General features: G+C 40.4%; 1 protein-coding gene across 5 annotated transcripts in view; it reads right to left on the reverse strand.

Moving 5' to 3' along the window:
• The window catches only part of LOC117396918 (myomegalin-like), a 59,274-nt gene that overhangs the window by 11,473 nt on the left and 33,331 nt on the right, over positions 1-14,470 (reverse strand). For 2 of the 5 annotated variants that reach the window (XM_059005741.1, XM_059005740.1), the window contains exons 32-40: positions 8,811-14,274; positions 7,231-7,347; positions 6,242-6,845; positions 5,593-5,825; positions 5,463-5,514; positions 3,974-4,138; positions 3,219-3,424; positions 1,130-1,225; positions 382-714 (exon numbers count right to left, since the gene is read on the reverse strand). In XM_059005741.1, the coding sequence (XP_058861724.1) occupies positions 382-714; positions 1,130-1,225; positions 3,219-3,424; positions 3,974-4,138; positions 5,463-5,514; positions 5,593-5,825; positions 6,242-6,845; positions 7,231-7,347; positions 8,811-14,274 (7,270 nt within the window). The remainder of the gene's footprint in view (positions 1-381; positions 715-1,129; positions 1,226-3,218; positions 3,425-3,973; positions 4,139-5,462; positions 5,515-5,592; positions 5,826-6,241; positions 6,846-7,230; positions 7,348-8,810; positions 14,275-14,470) is intronic. The other 3 variants (XM_059005742.1, XM_059005743.1, XM_059005744.1) reach the window with 3 other exon arrangements.

Genomic DNA, 14,470 nt, shown 5'->3' on the forward strand with positions numbered 1-14,470 from the left:
CGGGGCTGCAGAGTGTAAAGAAGTGGACGGCTGACGGCACACATTTCGGAGGACGCGTGTGTTCGTCTTTGTCTCTCCCGAGGCAGCGTGAGGGTTGCAGCGGTGAGCCAGGCTTACGAATTGGGCATTTCAAATTGGGGAGGGAATACAAGGGTAAAATACAATTGGCGATTCCAAAAAACTAAAATAAAAAAATTAAATTTGTTCAGTATTGTACATAGTGCATTTCATAAAAGAAAAAGTCAATATCTGAAAAAAGTGCATAAGTCTAGACTTTGTTGTAGTTGACCTCATTAATAAACTAAACACCTGCTAAAAACTAAAAGAAAGTAGAATTAGTTTAATTTACCTTAATTGCCAAGTATATGCTTGAGAAAGTACCTGTATTGAACAGTCCAGACGGCTCATTCCTGCTTTCTGTCAGCCCTGTGCTGGCCCTGTCTTCTCTTGAGGATCTGTCCTGAGGTTTAGGTGACAAGCCTCTCTCTTCCCCGGCGTCCTCTCTGTTATTGATGATCGAGCGGTGCAGATCCACTTCGGTACGCAGAGTCTCGTTCAGCTGCTCACTGTTTTTGAGCTTCTCCTGTAACAAGCTGTTCTCTCTCTGCAGCCCTTGTAAACGCTGCTGCTGGGCCAGGCCGCCTTTATTTTCCAAGATCTGTGTGTCGGTGGACAGCAGCGTCTGTGACTGTCTGCGACTGCCACCTCCATTCTCTGCAAGAAAGGTCGAATGACAGAACTAGGTTGTTAGCTTCTGTTTAATTTCCTAAAAAAAAACTTTCGGATTAAACAGTAATATATTAGGAATGTTTGTGACCAATCAGAAAAGCCATCTTAAAAGCCTCCATCACTTTTAGAAATTACTGCAACACATACTTCTTTTATAAGACTATGTATACAGAATTCATTTGTATATGGAAAATATTTTGAAGAAATAGTGAATATGAAATAAATTGACATACACTGTACACTTACTACTATGTAAACACAAAGGCTAACATCTATAGTTGGCCTACATGCGTCTGGCAGCGGTGAAACGTGAAGGCAAAATTCTAAACGTGGCTAACGTGGCTAATATATAACAATCTTTCAGACAATGCAGTTATGTTTGAGCTCTAAAAATACACACCTTTGCCCAGAACAGTTGCTTTTCCAGTGGAGGCACTGATAATACCAGGTGGCTGTGCAGTCTCTTCCACCTGCAGACCATAAGGCACTTTTGTCCCTGTAACCACAAAGTTCCAAGGTTAGGATGACTCGCACACACACACACACACACACACACAGAGGACTTATTCAGTGTGCAACTCAAATAAAACAGGACAAGAATTAGAAGGGAGCTCAGATAAAGCAGTGACATTGTTAGTTGTTAAAATACATTAATTAGAATTCTTATTCTAGCCTTTATTCTTACTGTTCAACAACAGCAGAATGTAATTACTTTTTTTAGTACATGCCAAACTGATACCGTCATTCTCTCTGAAGTTTAGCTTGAAAAGAGACAGATATACTTATTATAGGAATGGCAGGTTACAATAAATAATATGATGAAACTACATCCAGTTTGAAAAATGGCAGATAACACAAAAAACACTTTTTTACATTTTTAAAACTAAGTTTTTTTTTTTTTTTATTATTATCAGTTAATTTAAAAACCAATATAGATATATCAACAGGTATAATACATTAAATCTATTTATATATAGATAGAAAAACAAGATAAAATCATCTTTCATTTTATATTACACTGTAGGCATGAATGATTATCTTTAAGTTAACTGAAATCTATTGAACAAAGAAAAGATACAAAAAAGCACTGGCTTATTAAAGTATGCACACAAATAAAGAGAATATACTTAAATCAGAAAGATTATTTGAGTGCTTTTCTCAAGCACTCTACAATGTATACCGAGATTAATAGCCACCCATGTACAACACCTTTGCCTTTGTCTTTTGCAGCCTTAAATATTTCTTTCCATTTTCCACGTGAAGCAAAATTACGCATAGCCTTATCTTCCTCTAGGTCCATTTTCTGATAACCAGTTTCTAATCTCAATACTAGCACACTAGAGGAGGTAAATGAATGTTTCCAGCATAAATCTCCCTGTGCCCTCTCTAATGTCACTGTCAGACCACCGCTAGAACAGCAGCCATTATTTCTACTCGAAGGAAACAATTTACTGATTAGGATACCGGCAATAAATAATGTATTTAAGTGCTTAAGGAAACACAACACCAACCTGGTCTTCAGTGCTCTTTGTTAAGGGTACCGACTGAATTTCAACAGTGAATATCAACAGAATGGAAACGCTTTTAAAAAGCTGGATTCCAAAATGTTTTTTAAAAATCAAAAGGTTTAAATAAAGAAACATTGTTAACATTGAAATTGGATTACCATATTAGGCATTTAGAGAAATTGTTTTTTTTGGAGGGGGGTGGGGAGGGGGATTCTTACAAGAATGTTTTTTTCAACCTCAGCCTTAATATATTTAAAGTATATTTTTGTGGGTGAACACAAAAACGTAGTTCTGTCTTAAACTGTTAAAATTAAAACTGGGAAAGCAGATCTGTGGCTGAGATCTGTAGAGCAGAAAGGAACACAGCAAGTGAACACTACAGTGGGAGGGATGTGTGCTGGAGATTCTCACTGAGAAACTTGGACTCAGCCCATTAGCCCCTAATACTCAAACAGAGAAAAGTGGCACATGATTCTTGTCAGTCAACTCTAAACCACAAGAGTCCACTTAAGCTGTTTAAATTCTCATTTCCACTGTAAAGAAATCATGATCAAGTACAAAGACACAGGGTTAGACACTCACACTAGATCTCAACCCAGTCTTGGGTTTCAGAACCTCCCTCAGTTAAGCATATTATTTAAAGGACCAGGAGCAGTCAGCCCTGTTATTTTGTTCCTCCCCTATTGCTGCAAGAACAACTCCTATTAGTAAACCTGTAGTCTCATTGTAGTGTCATTTTCAATCATTTCAATAAAATAGTGTTACCCTGCTAGACCCATCTAGCCCTATCAAGGATATAAACTGTTTCAGTAGCTTCTTCTAAAGATCATGCATAGTTTAATAAATGGTTCCTAAAATAGACGTCATTAGCTCAGCCAATCAAGTATCACCTAATAAATTCCCATTAGAAGTTTTTAAACTGAAAGCGTAGCATACAGAAATAATAGAGATGCAGACCTTTTCCAAATCCCTACAGCTTACCTGCAGATGTTCGGCCTTGGCCGTATTTCCCGTCACGACACTGGAGCGCATGCAGAGTGTCTGATCCACTATCCAGAATCCTCCGTGAATATCTGTCAGAAGCTTCTGAATCAGAGGAGTTGTGGCTAGTAGACAGCTCTACTGACTTATTCCTGACCTGTAGCTGCTGGATCACCTTATTCTTCTCCTGCACCTCCCTTGAAAGCCTACAAGGATTATTAGCAATTATTAAAGCTAAAACAAGAATGCAACTCCATCCACTTCTCTGTATGCATAATTTTGTTGATGGAACTTTTGCCATAATACAAACACAAATAGAATAAGGTTAAATGGAGAATGTGTTATGGGTTACAATTTTATATTTTTGACTTAATGTACCACTCCCAATCAGCAAAAACGATCTGAATATTTAATCCACCCTCCAGTACTGGCACACCGGAGGGGCAGTGCCAGGCTTGATGGATTGAGCTGCCTGCAGACCCCCAGCAGTCTGGAGAGCTGAGGTAGGGGAAGAGGTGGATTAAATAGGATATCGGCAATGAATCATATTATATTGCATCAACAGAGAAATGGCAGGGACATTTAAAGGTTTAAAATGTGATAAGAATGCAACAGGAGTTTTCAGTATTTCTTTAACTTAAATGTATATATTTTAAGCAAAGTATGTGACAGATGAACCCAGGGAAAGGCAGAACACCAACACAGCCAGCATGCATTATCCCCCTTGAAGACTCCAAGCCTTGGCACAAACTTACACATCTAGCTGTTCCTCCGTGGCTTGGGCTAAGTTCTGGTTGTGTCTCGCAAGATCTTTCAGCTGCTTTTGCAGCTGCCTCCTCTCACTGTCAAGTTGTTTTCGGAGGTAGGTTATTTCATGCTTTAGGCTTTCAGGACTAACCAGTGAGAAAGAGAAAGACTCTCTGTTGATTGAAGTAATATTTTTAACGGCAAGACAGAAGACACTGCATACGCATGCAGACTCCAGAAACCATTAAAGTTGTACTTTGGACAGTTTAAATTCATGTCAAAAGAGAAAAACAAATTAGCAGCATAGAAAAGCGAACTTGATTCCAGCATGCATGTACATAATCTGTGCCCAATTGTTTTACTAGTTTCTCTCTCCAGTTTAGAATGTTTATTATGTTCCCTCAACAGCTCAGGAGAAACATCCTCCGATTCCACTGCCAATCCAATCGCCTCTTTACACCCAGGAGCTCGGCAAAGGACTAACTCCCTGGAGGCCAAAGGCCAGTCCTACAGGTGTCCTCTTGAGCTCACCCAGCACCAGGCCAGTAGGGGCCACTGTAGCTTTGATGTAGTGACTCAGTCTCTACCAATTTTTCCTCCCAAACTCGCAGGAGCCCCTGAGCCAATGTGAGGCTCCTTGTGGAACCCCCAGCAAAGACTGAAGCAAACCTAAGCTTCCCTGACTGCATGACCTACCCAGGGCCGTACCAAGGGGGGGTGCGAGCAGTGCGGCCGCACAGGACGCCGACCTGAGGGGGAGCCGACTGGCTGACGAATAAGAAGTTAAAATAGTAAGTACTCAAGGTAGAATAGATATTTTTTTCCCCCGATCATTATTGCAATAAAATGGGACCAAAGAAGAAACCATCAGGAGCCAGGTTGAAAAAGCAACGCAAACTATCAAGTCAAGGGATGAATTGGCTCCAAACCTGCAGAGTCAGAGAATGCTACAGCGTCTCAACAAGCAGCGCAGGGTGAGAACAATAACAAATATTTGTGGAGAGCACATTAAGTAAGTGTGCTAGTAATGTCTTTCTCATACTAATCGTAATCAGATTAACGCACTACAGTATAAGCTAAACTGATGTGAAAAATAAATTTACTAACCTCTATATTAAACATGCTTTAAATTAAACTTCTAAATCAAGAATGAATACATTACAAACATACAGTACTTACTTTAATGTAGCCTAAAGTTAAAACAGAAGTTACCGTACATTGCAAAATAGAAAGTATATTTGTAGGCTCTTGGTTTGGTTTATATTGGTGCATTCCATTGAACATTTACAAAGATTTTGAGGGCGCCATCAGTATCGGTACGGCTCTGGACGCCCTGCACACCATATGGCCGTGCCTTTACCAGGTGAGCCACTCAAGGACGCTCTGCACATTTTTACCATAATAGTTAAAATTTAACAAAAAAAAAAATCATAAAAACAGTACTACCGTTTATGTTTTGTTTGAGTGAGTGTTTAAAGTTTTTTTAAAAAAGCATACCTTTCTGCGAATTCAAGAAGCGTGTTGTCTTCGTTGTCTGAATACCCATCCCCTGCAACAGAAAAATAAATATAATACTGCGACATTACCTGTATAATGGATAAACCAGTGTGGTCTTTTGTTTGCTCACCGCATTCAAGCCGTTCTTCCAGCTTTCCAAGCACTAAAAGGCTCTTGTCCAGCTGTCCCCGGAAAGCTTTCCCCACATAGTAATCCACATCGCTGGCCTGCAGCAGCTCTTCAAAGGACTTGTTGAGATCCTCCAGCTGGTGATGATGCAGCGTGCCCAGGCTGCGGGAATCCTTGATCTTCTGCCTGAGGTGTGACAGCTCTCGAGCCTGGGACTGCACCAGCGAATCAAACCTATTGAGAATTAAAGAGAACATACAGTTAAAAACTACATAGGGCGATTAACTTGCTTAACTATTTCTCTATTCCTGACTAGATTAAATGTTTTAAAAGACATTCCACATGGTTTAATCTCTCCTTCCATTTATTCAACATATCCCTATAACCACACTGCTCTTTTATTCCCAAACTTGTTATGCAGTACTTACTTCACAACTAGTTAATTCACAATCTCTCCACCTTCTCAATATTAGGGAATCCAAATGAATTGCATCAACCACTTATTTTGAGGGGTAATTCCAGGATACCTACAAATACGCTGTTAATGCAATCCAGGGTGACTCACCAGTAAAATCCAGCAGTTATTACGGTGGGGTATAGGCTGATCAAAATGACCACTTATAACTTATATATTAGAATACTGTTATTACCTGGCTGGGGATGCTGATCTGATTTTTGACTGAAGTTGATGCAACTGTTCCAAAAGATTCTTGTTTGAGGCCTTCTCCTTGTCAAGTTCAATCTTAAGGCTTGTTATTTCGTCCTTTAGCATCTGCTTATCTTCATCGTCATGGCCTAAAGGAAAGCTTCCATTTTGGCTGTGGTCTTGGCTAAACAGACCCAAAGACTTGTGAGAACACATCTCTTGTCCATCCTTTTCTAAATCTCCATGTTCTTCCTGGAGCTTCACTGTGGTCTGCTGGCCTGGTTCTGACCCAATGGTCAAGAGATCACTTGACAGGGAGTTTCTGCGGAGAAGACTCTGCAGGTGGTGAATAACCCTCTGATAATTCTCCAGTTTTGTTTTCAGTTCCATAACTTGCTGCTTGAGCTCATCTGAGTCATCTGTAAAGCCATAGTCATCATAGATTTGCAGGCTCTTCATGCTGATTTTGGGGGAGCTCAGACAGGAAGAACTTGGATAAGAGGTTGACGAGTTTGTATCAAGATTCTCCATAGAGAAGAATTGTCCATCTCTTTTGAGCAGGGATGGGAGGCTGGCTTCATTCATGTGTTGTTTAATCTGATTATCATCTGCAAAACATAAAACATTTTATGGACTACTGTATAGTTTTGTGACAAATAAATCCCACAACCGAAAGTGTATTTAGCTACTGCAAATGACAAATTGTCATTATGTTTAAGTAATTAAAGATTTGTATTAATTTAAAAGTCACACCATCAGAATCAAATATTGCAAAGACAATTCAAGGCAGTACAAAAAACATGTAGCAAAGATAACAAAACATGCAAGATAGACAGCAGAGATACTATGCAGAAGAATTAATGAATTGGTTAATTAATTACAAAAGAATAAGTTTAATTCTTCTGATTTGTAAGATCCTTGTCTATATAGAACTGTTAACCACCCAACATGCCATGTCATTTGTTGATTAGTCTCGATGGGCATGCTTTCTACCTGTACTACGGTTTTCTTCCCTATCCACTTCATTTTCACTCTTTCCACAGGTTTCGTAACCAAGGTCTTGCAAATCCACCTGAACCTCTTTGTCATCCTGTTCCAAAAAAGTCCCGGCTACAGACAATACACAACAAAATAGCAGAGTTCAACACAACCAAAGCATGGTGCAATCCTTTTTGGAAAAGACGTCAAGTGTGGTAGCATGTAATCAACTACTTACATTTCAACACAGCACAATCTAAAGCCCCTTTCAAATTGGCACGCTCTACCCGGGTCAGGACCCGGTGTCATGGGCGTCAGGTACACGATTTCACACTGCTTTTGATAAAGCAGGGTTGACCAGGGTGACAGACACAAGTGCACAATGCGCGTATCAATGCCCCGGAAGCAGCTGGTTAAGGACGCTTCCATCCACACTTCTCTGGATTGAACCATCGGCACAAATCTTGATTAGAGCAAATGTTTCTACAGCCATGCTGCAATCTGGCTCGTGCTGTGTCTCAAATCAACAAAAATATGGCTAAAACAAAATAGAAAGAAATTTTCCTTGTGGAAGTGAAACCTTCACGCAGGCGTGGCTGTTTGTTATTGTGTCGGCTCACGGCTGTGTCAGTCAACCCGGGTACGACCCAGTTATGTGATTTCACACTATGCAGGATTGTGACCCGTGTAGCCAGAACCCGGGTAGGAGTGCCAGTGTGAAAGGGGCTTAATATTATTTTAAAAGTATGCAATTATCCTTGGCCAAACTGTAAAAATAGCAAGCTACTGGAATTCAAATGTACTGTATTGCAGTCTTGTGTGCAAGTAAGTACCATGATACCAAGATCACAAAAAGGTATGGATGATCTAGGCTTTACCAGAGAGCATCTGAAATCAGTTGAGGAAACGGAGGTCTATGTTCATTACTTACAAATCAAATCAAAGTAATTAGGATTACTATGATGGACGGGGAAGATTTTGGAGAGCAACAAGGTAGCAATCCCTGTCTTTTTACAAGGTAGATAGCTGCTGTTTTGGAGGAGCATCTGTAATGGTTTGGGCAAGTATAAGCTTTGATGGTGGCATTTAATTGAAAATGCCAATTGATGGCTTTATGATAATATAGAAATGAGACTTTTTGCCAGTTCTATTGGCCCTGACTTGGTGTTTATGGATGCTAACTAGTGTTGGGTAGTCAACCAAACACATAAGACTAGCCATTATGCTCACCAGACTGGAATCCTAATGAATATGCATGGGATGTTAGAAAGACATAGAAAGACATGGTTTCCAGTAAAAACTTGAATCTATTGATACATGTAACTTATCATTGCTTTCAAAATTGACAGTTATCAGCAAACTGTTTGTGGAGTCTTACATTTTGAATCATTAATGAACTTATCAGTCTTTAAATGCATGAATTAATACTTTTACAATATTCATTTTAAAAGCTGACCCTTACTTTGTTTGAGTATACATATTGGTTGATTGAAGAATGAGATATACCTAGAAAGAACAGACTTGTTCTACTACTAAGTTAATATGCTTTTATGTCTAAAACTACAATATATGAACAAAGACTTGTTTTTGCTTACCTTCATGCATTTTTTGATTAGAATTCTGATGTGCTATGATGGACTCTGCAGTGCCTAGTCTTTGCTGCAGCTCCTGGTTAATTTGCTTCTTCTGCTGAAGAGCTTTCTGGAGCTGGTCTACCTGCTTTTGAAGGTCCAGATTTGCGCTCTGTTTAGTTACAGCTCTGTTAGCATTCAGGTGGGTTAGGGCAAGCTCTGCTGTGTGTAGCCTTTGCTGTAGTTGCTTGACAATTTGGGTCTTCTCTTGTAAGGCTTTCTGCAGCTGATCTACTTGCTGAAGGTGGTCCATGTCTGGGTTCTCATTATTTACAGCTCTGTTGGGATTCAGATGGGATGTAGTTGATTCTGCTGTGAATAATCTTTCCTTCAGCTTTTCACAAAATTGGTTCTTTTCCTGAAGGGTTTTACGAAGCTGATCTACCATTTGATGAAGGTGTGTGTCTTGGTTAGGATTATCATTCAGACATTCTATGATAGACTCTGCCGCATGTAATCTCTCCTGCAGCTCTTTGTTAATTTCAGTTTTCTCCTGGAGGTCTTTTTGAAGTTGGTAAAGTTCCAGTGCAAAGGTGGACTCTGCTTCAGATAGCCTTTCCTCAAGTTGTTTGTTAAGTTTATTCTTCTCCTTTAGGGCTTTCTGAAGCTCGCCAACCTGCCGATGAAGGTCCCCATCTGTGTTCCAATTGTCTACACCTTTGTTATTAGTTAAATCTTCTATCGTAGACTCTGCCCTGTGTAGACTTTCCAACAATTCTTTGTTAATATGATTCTTCTCCTCAAGTGCTTTCTGCAGCTGTTGAAGGTCCAGGTTAGTGTTTGTACTAGCTGAAGTTCTGTTCTCATTCAAAAGTTCTTCTGTAGCAAATAGTTTTTCCTCAAGTTGTTTGTTAAGTTCATTCAACTCCTGAATGGCTTTCTGCTGCTTCTCTATCTGCTGGTGAACTTCCAGCTCTGTATTCCTATTTGTTACCCCTCTATTAGCATTCAGATGTTCTATGGTAGATTCTGCCTTGTGTAGTCTTTCCAGCAAGTCTTTGTTAATCTGATTCTTCTCCTGAAGGGCTTTCTGCAGATGCTGAAGGTCAGTGTTCGTACTAGCTGAAGTTCTCATCGCATTCTGACATGCCTCTGATCCAGATAGTTTTCCCTCAAGCTGTTTGTTAAGTTCATTCTTTTCCTGAAGACCCTTCTGGAGTTGATCTAACTGCTGATGAAGTTCTAAGTCTGCATTTGGACCAGTGGAAGTGCAGTTAGCATTTAGACATGCAATGGTCAACTGAGCTGTGCGCAGTAACTCGTGCAACTCTTTGTGAAGGCAATTCTTCTCTTCAAGGGCTTTCTGAAGCTGATCTACCTGTTGATGAAGATCAAGTTCTTTATTTGGACTAGCTAAAGTTCCAGTAGCATTGTGGCATTCTAGAGTAGATGCTGCTGTCTGTAGTAATTCCTGAAGCTCTTTGTAAAGTTGTTTCTTCTCCAAAATGGCTTTCTGAAGCTGATCTATCTGCAGATAAAGACTGACGTCTGTATTCGGATTAGCAACGGCTCTACTAGATTTCAGATGTTCTATGGTTGACTCTGCCTTGTGTAGCCTTTGATTCTTCTCATGAAGGACTTTTTGTAGCTGGCGAAAGTCCAGGTCTATGTTTGTACTAGTTGAAGCCCCGTTAGCATTCAGAACTGTTAAGGTGGACTCTGCTTCAGATAGCCTTTCCTCAAGTTCCTTGCTAAGTTCATTCTTCTCCTGGAGGGCTTTCTGAAGCGGGTCAACCTGCTGATGAAGGTCCAGGTCTATGTTCTGATTAGCTACAGCACTAGAAGCATTATGATATTTTATTATAGACTCTGCCCTGCGTAGTTTTTCCAGCAAGTCTTTGTTGATTTGATTCTTCTCATGAAGGACATTTTGCAGCTGGCTAAGGTCCAGGTCTGTGTTCGTACTAGCTGAAGTTCTGTTCACATTCAGAAGTGCTTCTGTTGCGCACAGTCTTTCCTCAAGTTGTTTGTTAAGTTCATTCTTCTCCCGAAGGGCTTTCTGAAGCTGGTCAATCTGCTGGTGAAGTTCCATGTCTTCATTCTGATTAGCTACATCCTTTTTACTATTTACATGTTCTATGACAGACTCTGCTCTGTGTACTCTTTCCAGCAAGTCTTTGTTAATCTGATTCTTCTCCTGAAGGGCTTTCTGCAACTGGTGAAAGTCCAAGTCAGTGTTTGTACTAGCTGAAGTTCTCTTTACATTCAGACGTGCCTCTGCTCCAGATAGTTTTCCCTCCAGCTGTCTGTTAAGTTCATTCTTCTCCTGAAGACCTTTCTGGAGTTGATCAAACTGCTGATGAAGTTCTGTGTTTGGACCAACTGAAGTTTGGTTAGCATTTAGACATGTAATGGTGAACTGAGCTGCACGCAGTAACTTGGGTAACTCTTTGTAAAGGCAATTCTTCTCTTCAAGGGCTTTCTGAAGCTGATCTACCTGTTGATGAAGATTGAGTTCTTTATTTGGACTAGCTAAAGTTCCAGTAGCATTCTGATGTTCTAGGGTAGATTCTGCTGTCTGCAGTAATTCCTGAAGCTCTTTGTAAAGTTGTTTCTTCTCCAAAATGGCTTTCTGAAGCTGATCGACCTGAAGATTCATGTCTGTGTTCTGATTAGAAACAGTTCTACTAGATTTCAAATGTTCTATGGTAGACTCTGCCTTGTGTAGCCTTTCCAGCAAGTCTTTGTTGATTTGATTCTTCTCATGAAGGGCTTTTGGCAGCTGGTGAAGGTCTGTGTTTTGACCAGCTACAGTTCTGTTGGGATTCATAACGGTTAAGGTGGACTCTGCTCCAGATAGCCTTTGCTTGTTAAGTTCATTCTTCTCCTGAAGGGCTTTCTGAAGCTGGTCAACTTGCTGTTGAAGGTCCGGGTCTATGTTCTGATTAGCAACAGCACTATAAGCATTGCAATGTTTTACTGAAGACTCTGTCTTACGTAGTTTTTCCAGCAAGTCTTTGTTGATTTGATTCTTCTCATGAAGGACATTTTGCAGCTGGCTAAGGTCCAGGTCTGTGTTCGTACTAGCTGAAGCTCTGTTCACATTCAGAAGTGCCTCTGTTGCGCACAGTCTTTGCTCAAGTTGTTTGTTAAGTTCATTCTTCTCCCGAAGGGCTTTCTGAAGCTGGTCAATCTGCTGGTGAAGTTCTATGTCTTCATTCTGATTAGCTACATCCTTTTTACTATTTACATGTTCTATGGTAGACTCTGCTCTGTGTACTCTTTCCAGCAAGTCTTTGTTAATCTGATTCTTCTCTTGAAGGGCTTTCTGCAACTGGTGAAAGTCCAAGTCAGTGTTTGTACTAGCTGAAGTTCTCTTCACATTCAGACGTGCCTCTGATCCAGATAGTTTTTCCTCAAGCTGTCTGTTGAGTTCATTCTTCTCCTGAAGACCTTTCTGGAGTTGTTCTACCAGATGATGAAGTTCTAACTCTGTGTTTGGACCAATTGAAGTTTGGTTAGCATTTAGACATGCAATGGTCAACTGTGCTGCGTGCAGTACCTCGTGCAACTCTTTGTAAAGGTAATTCTTCTCCTGAAGGACTTTCTGAAGCTGATCTACCTGTTGATGAAGATCCAGTTCTTTATTTGGACTAGCTAAAGTTCCAGTAGCATTCTGGCGTTCTAGGGTAGATTCTGCTGTCTGCAGTAATTCCTGAAGCTCTTTGTAAAGTTGTTTCTTTTCCAAAATGTTTTTCTGAAGTTGATCCATCTGCAGATAAAGATTTGGGTCTGTATTCTGGTTAGCAACAGCTCTCCTAGATTTGAGATGTTCTACAGTAGACTCTGCTCTGTGTAGTTTTTCCAGCAAGTCTTTGTTGATTTGATTCTTCTCATGAAGGACTTTTTCTAGCTGGTGAAGGTCCAAGTCTGTGTTTGTACTAGCTGAATTTCTGTTCACATTCAGAATTGCATCTGGAGCGCATAGTCTTTCCTCAAGTTGTTTGTTAAGTTCATTCTTCTCCTGAAGGGCTTTCTGCAACTGGTAAAGATCAAGGTCTGTGTTTGTACTAGCTGAAGTTCTCTTCACATTCAAACGTGCCTCTGCTCTAGATAGCCTTTCCTGAAGCCGATTGTTAAGTTCATTCTTCTCCTGAAGACCTTTATGGAGTTGATCTACCTGCTGATGAAGTTCTAAGTCTGTGTTTGGACCAGAAGTCTGGTTAGCATTTTGACATGCAATTGTCAACTGAGCTACGCTCAGTAACTCGTGTAACTCTTTGTAAAGGTCATTATTCTCTTGAAGGTCTTTCTGAAGCTGATCTACCTGTTGATGATGAGCCAGTTCTTTATTTGGACTAGCTGAAGTTCCAGTAGCATTTTGGCATTCTATGGTAGATTCTGCTGTCTGCAGTAAATCCTGAAGCTCTTTGTAAAGTTGTTTCTTCTCCAAAATAGCTTTCTGAAGCTGATCTACCTGCAGATAAAGATTGACGTCTGTATTCGGATTAGCAACGGCTCTACTAGATTTCATATGTTCTATGGTTGACTCTGCCTTGTGTAGCCTTTCCAGCAAGTCTTTGTTGATTTGATTCTTCTCATGAAGGACTTTTTGCAGCTGGCGAAGGTCCAGGTCTATGTTTGTACTAGATGAAGCCCCATTAGCATTCAGAACTGTTAAGGTGGACTCTGCTTCAGATAGCCTTTCCTCAAGTTTCTTGTTAAGTTCATGCTTCTCCCGTAGGGATTTCTGAAGCTGGTTAACCTGCTGATGAAGTTCCATGTCTTCATTCTGATTAGCTACACCTTTATTACCATTTAGATGTTCTATGATAGACTCTGCCCCATGTAGTCTTTCCAACAAGTCTTTGTTAATCTGATTCTTCTCCTGAAGGGCTTTCTGCAACTGGTGAAGGTCCAGGTCTATGTTCGTACTAGCTGAAGTTCTGTTCACATTCAGACATGCCTCTGCTCCAGATAACCTATCTTCAAGTTGTCTGTTAAGCGCATTCCTCTCCTGAAGACCTTTCTGGAGTTGATCTACCAGAAGAGCTTGCTGAAGCTTCTCTTCCTGTTGCTCCTGTTGATGATCCAGGTCTTTATATAGATGACCTGTTCTATCAGTATTCTGACTTGCTAGGGCAGACTCTGCTTTGCATAGCAATTCCTGCAGCTCTTTATTAAGTTGATTCTTTTCCTGAAGTGCTTTCTGAAGCTGATCTATCTGCTTACAAAGGTTAAAGTCAGTACTTGGGTCTGTGGTCTGAGTAGCCTCCGTTTTGTTCACTTTCTGATGTGTAAGGGTGAACTCTGCTGTGCATAAACTTTCCTGCAGTTCTCTGTACTCTTTGTTCTTCTCCTGAAGGGCACTTTGAAGCTTTTCAACTTGTGGGTCTGGCTCTGTGTTCTGATTAGCTCCGTTGTTATTATTATTGCCTGCTGCCTTGGAGGACTTCACAGGAACAGGAAGACGGGACTTTGCACCAATCTGCACAAACAAAGAAATAGGAATCAATAACACTCAATATCACACTAGCTTGCAGTATAATCAATCAAAAGGACACACACATAACAGTAGCCCTTGTGCTACATTAACAGTGGAAAGAACTGAATATTCTTTATGTAAGCAGTGTAGATCTGCAGATCACTTCTTAAACTACATCATTACACTGACATCAGACATT

The sequence above is a fragment of the Acipenser ruthenus genome, chromosome 31 (genome assembly GCF_902713425.1).
Source record: "Acipenser ruthenus chromosome 31, fAciRut3.2 maternal haplotype, whole genome shotgun sequence".
NCBI lineage: Eukaryota > Metazoa > Chordata > Actinopteri > Acipenseriformes > Acipenseridae > Acipenser > Acipenser ruthenus.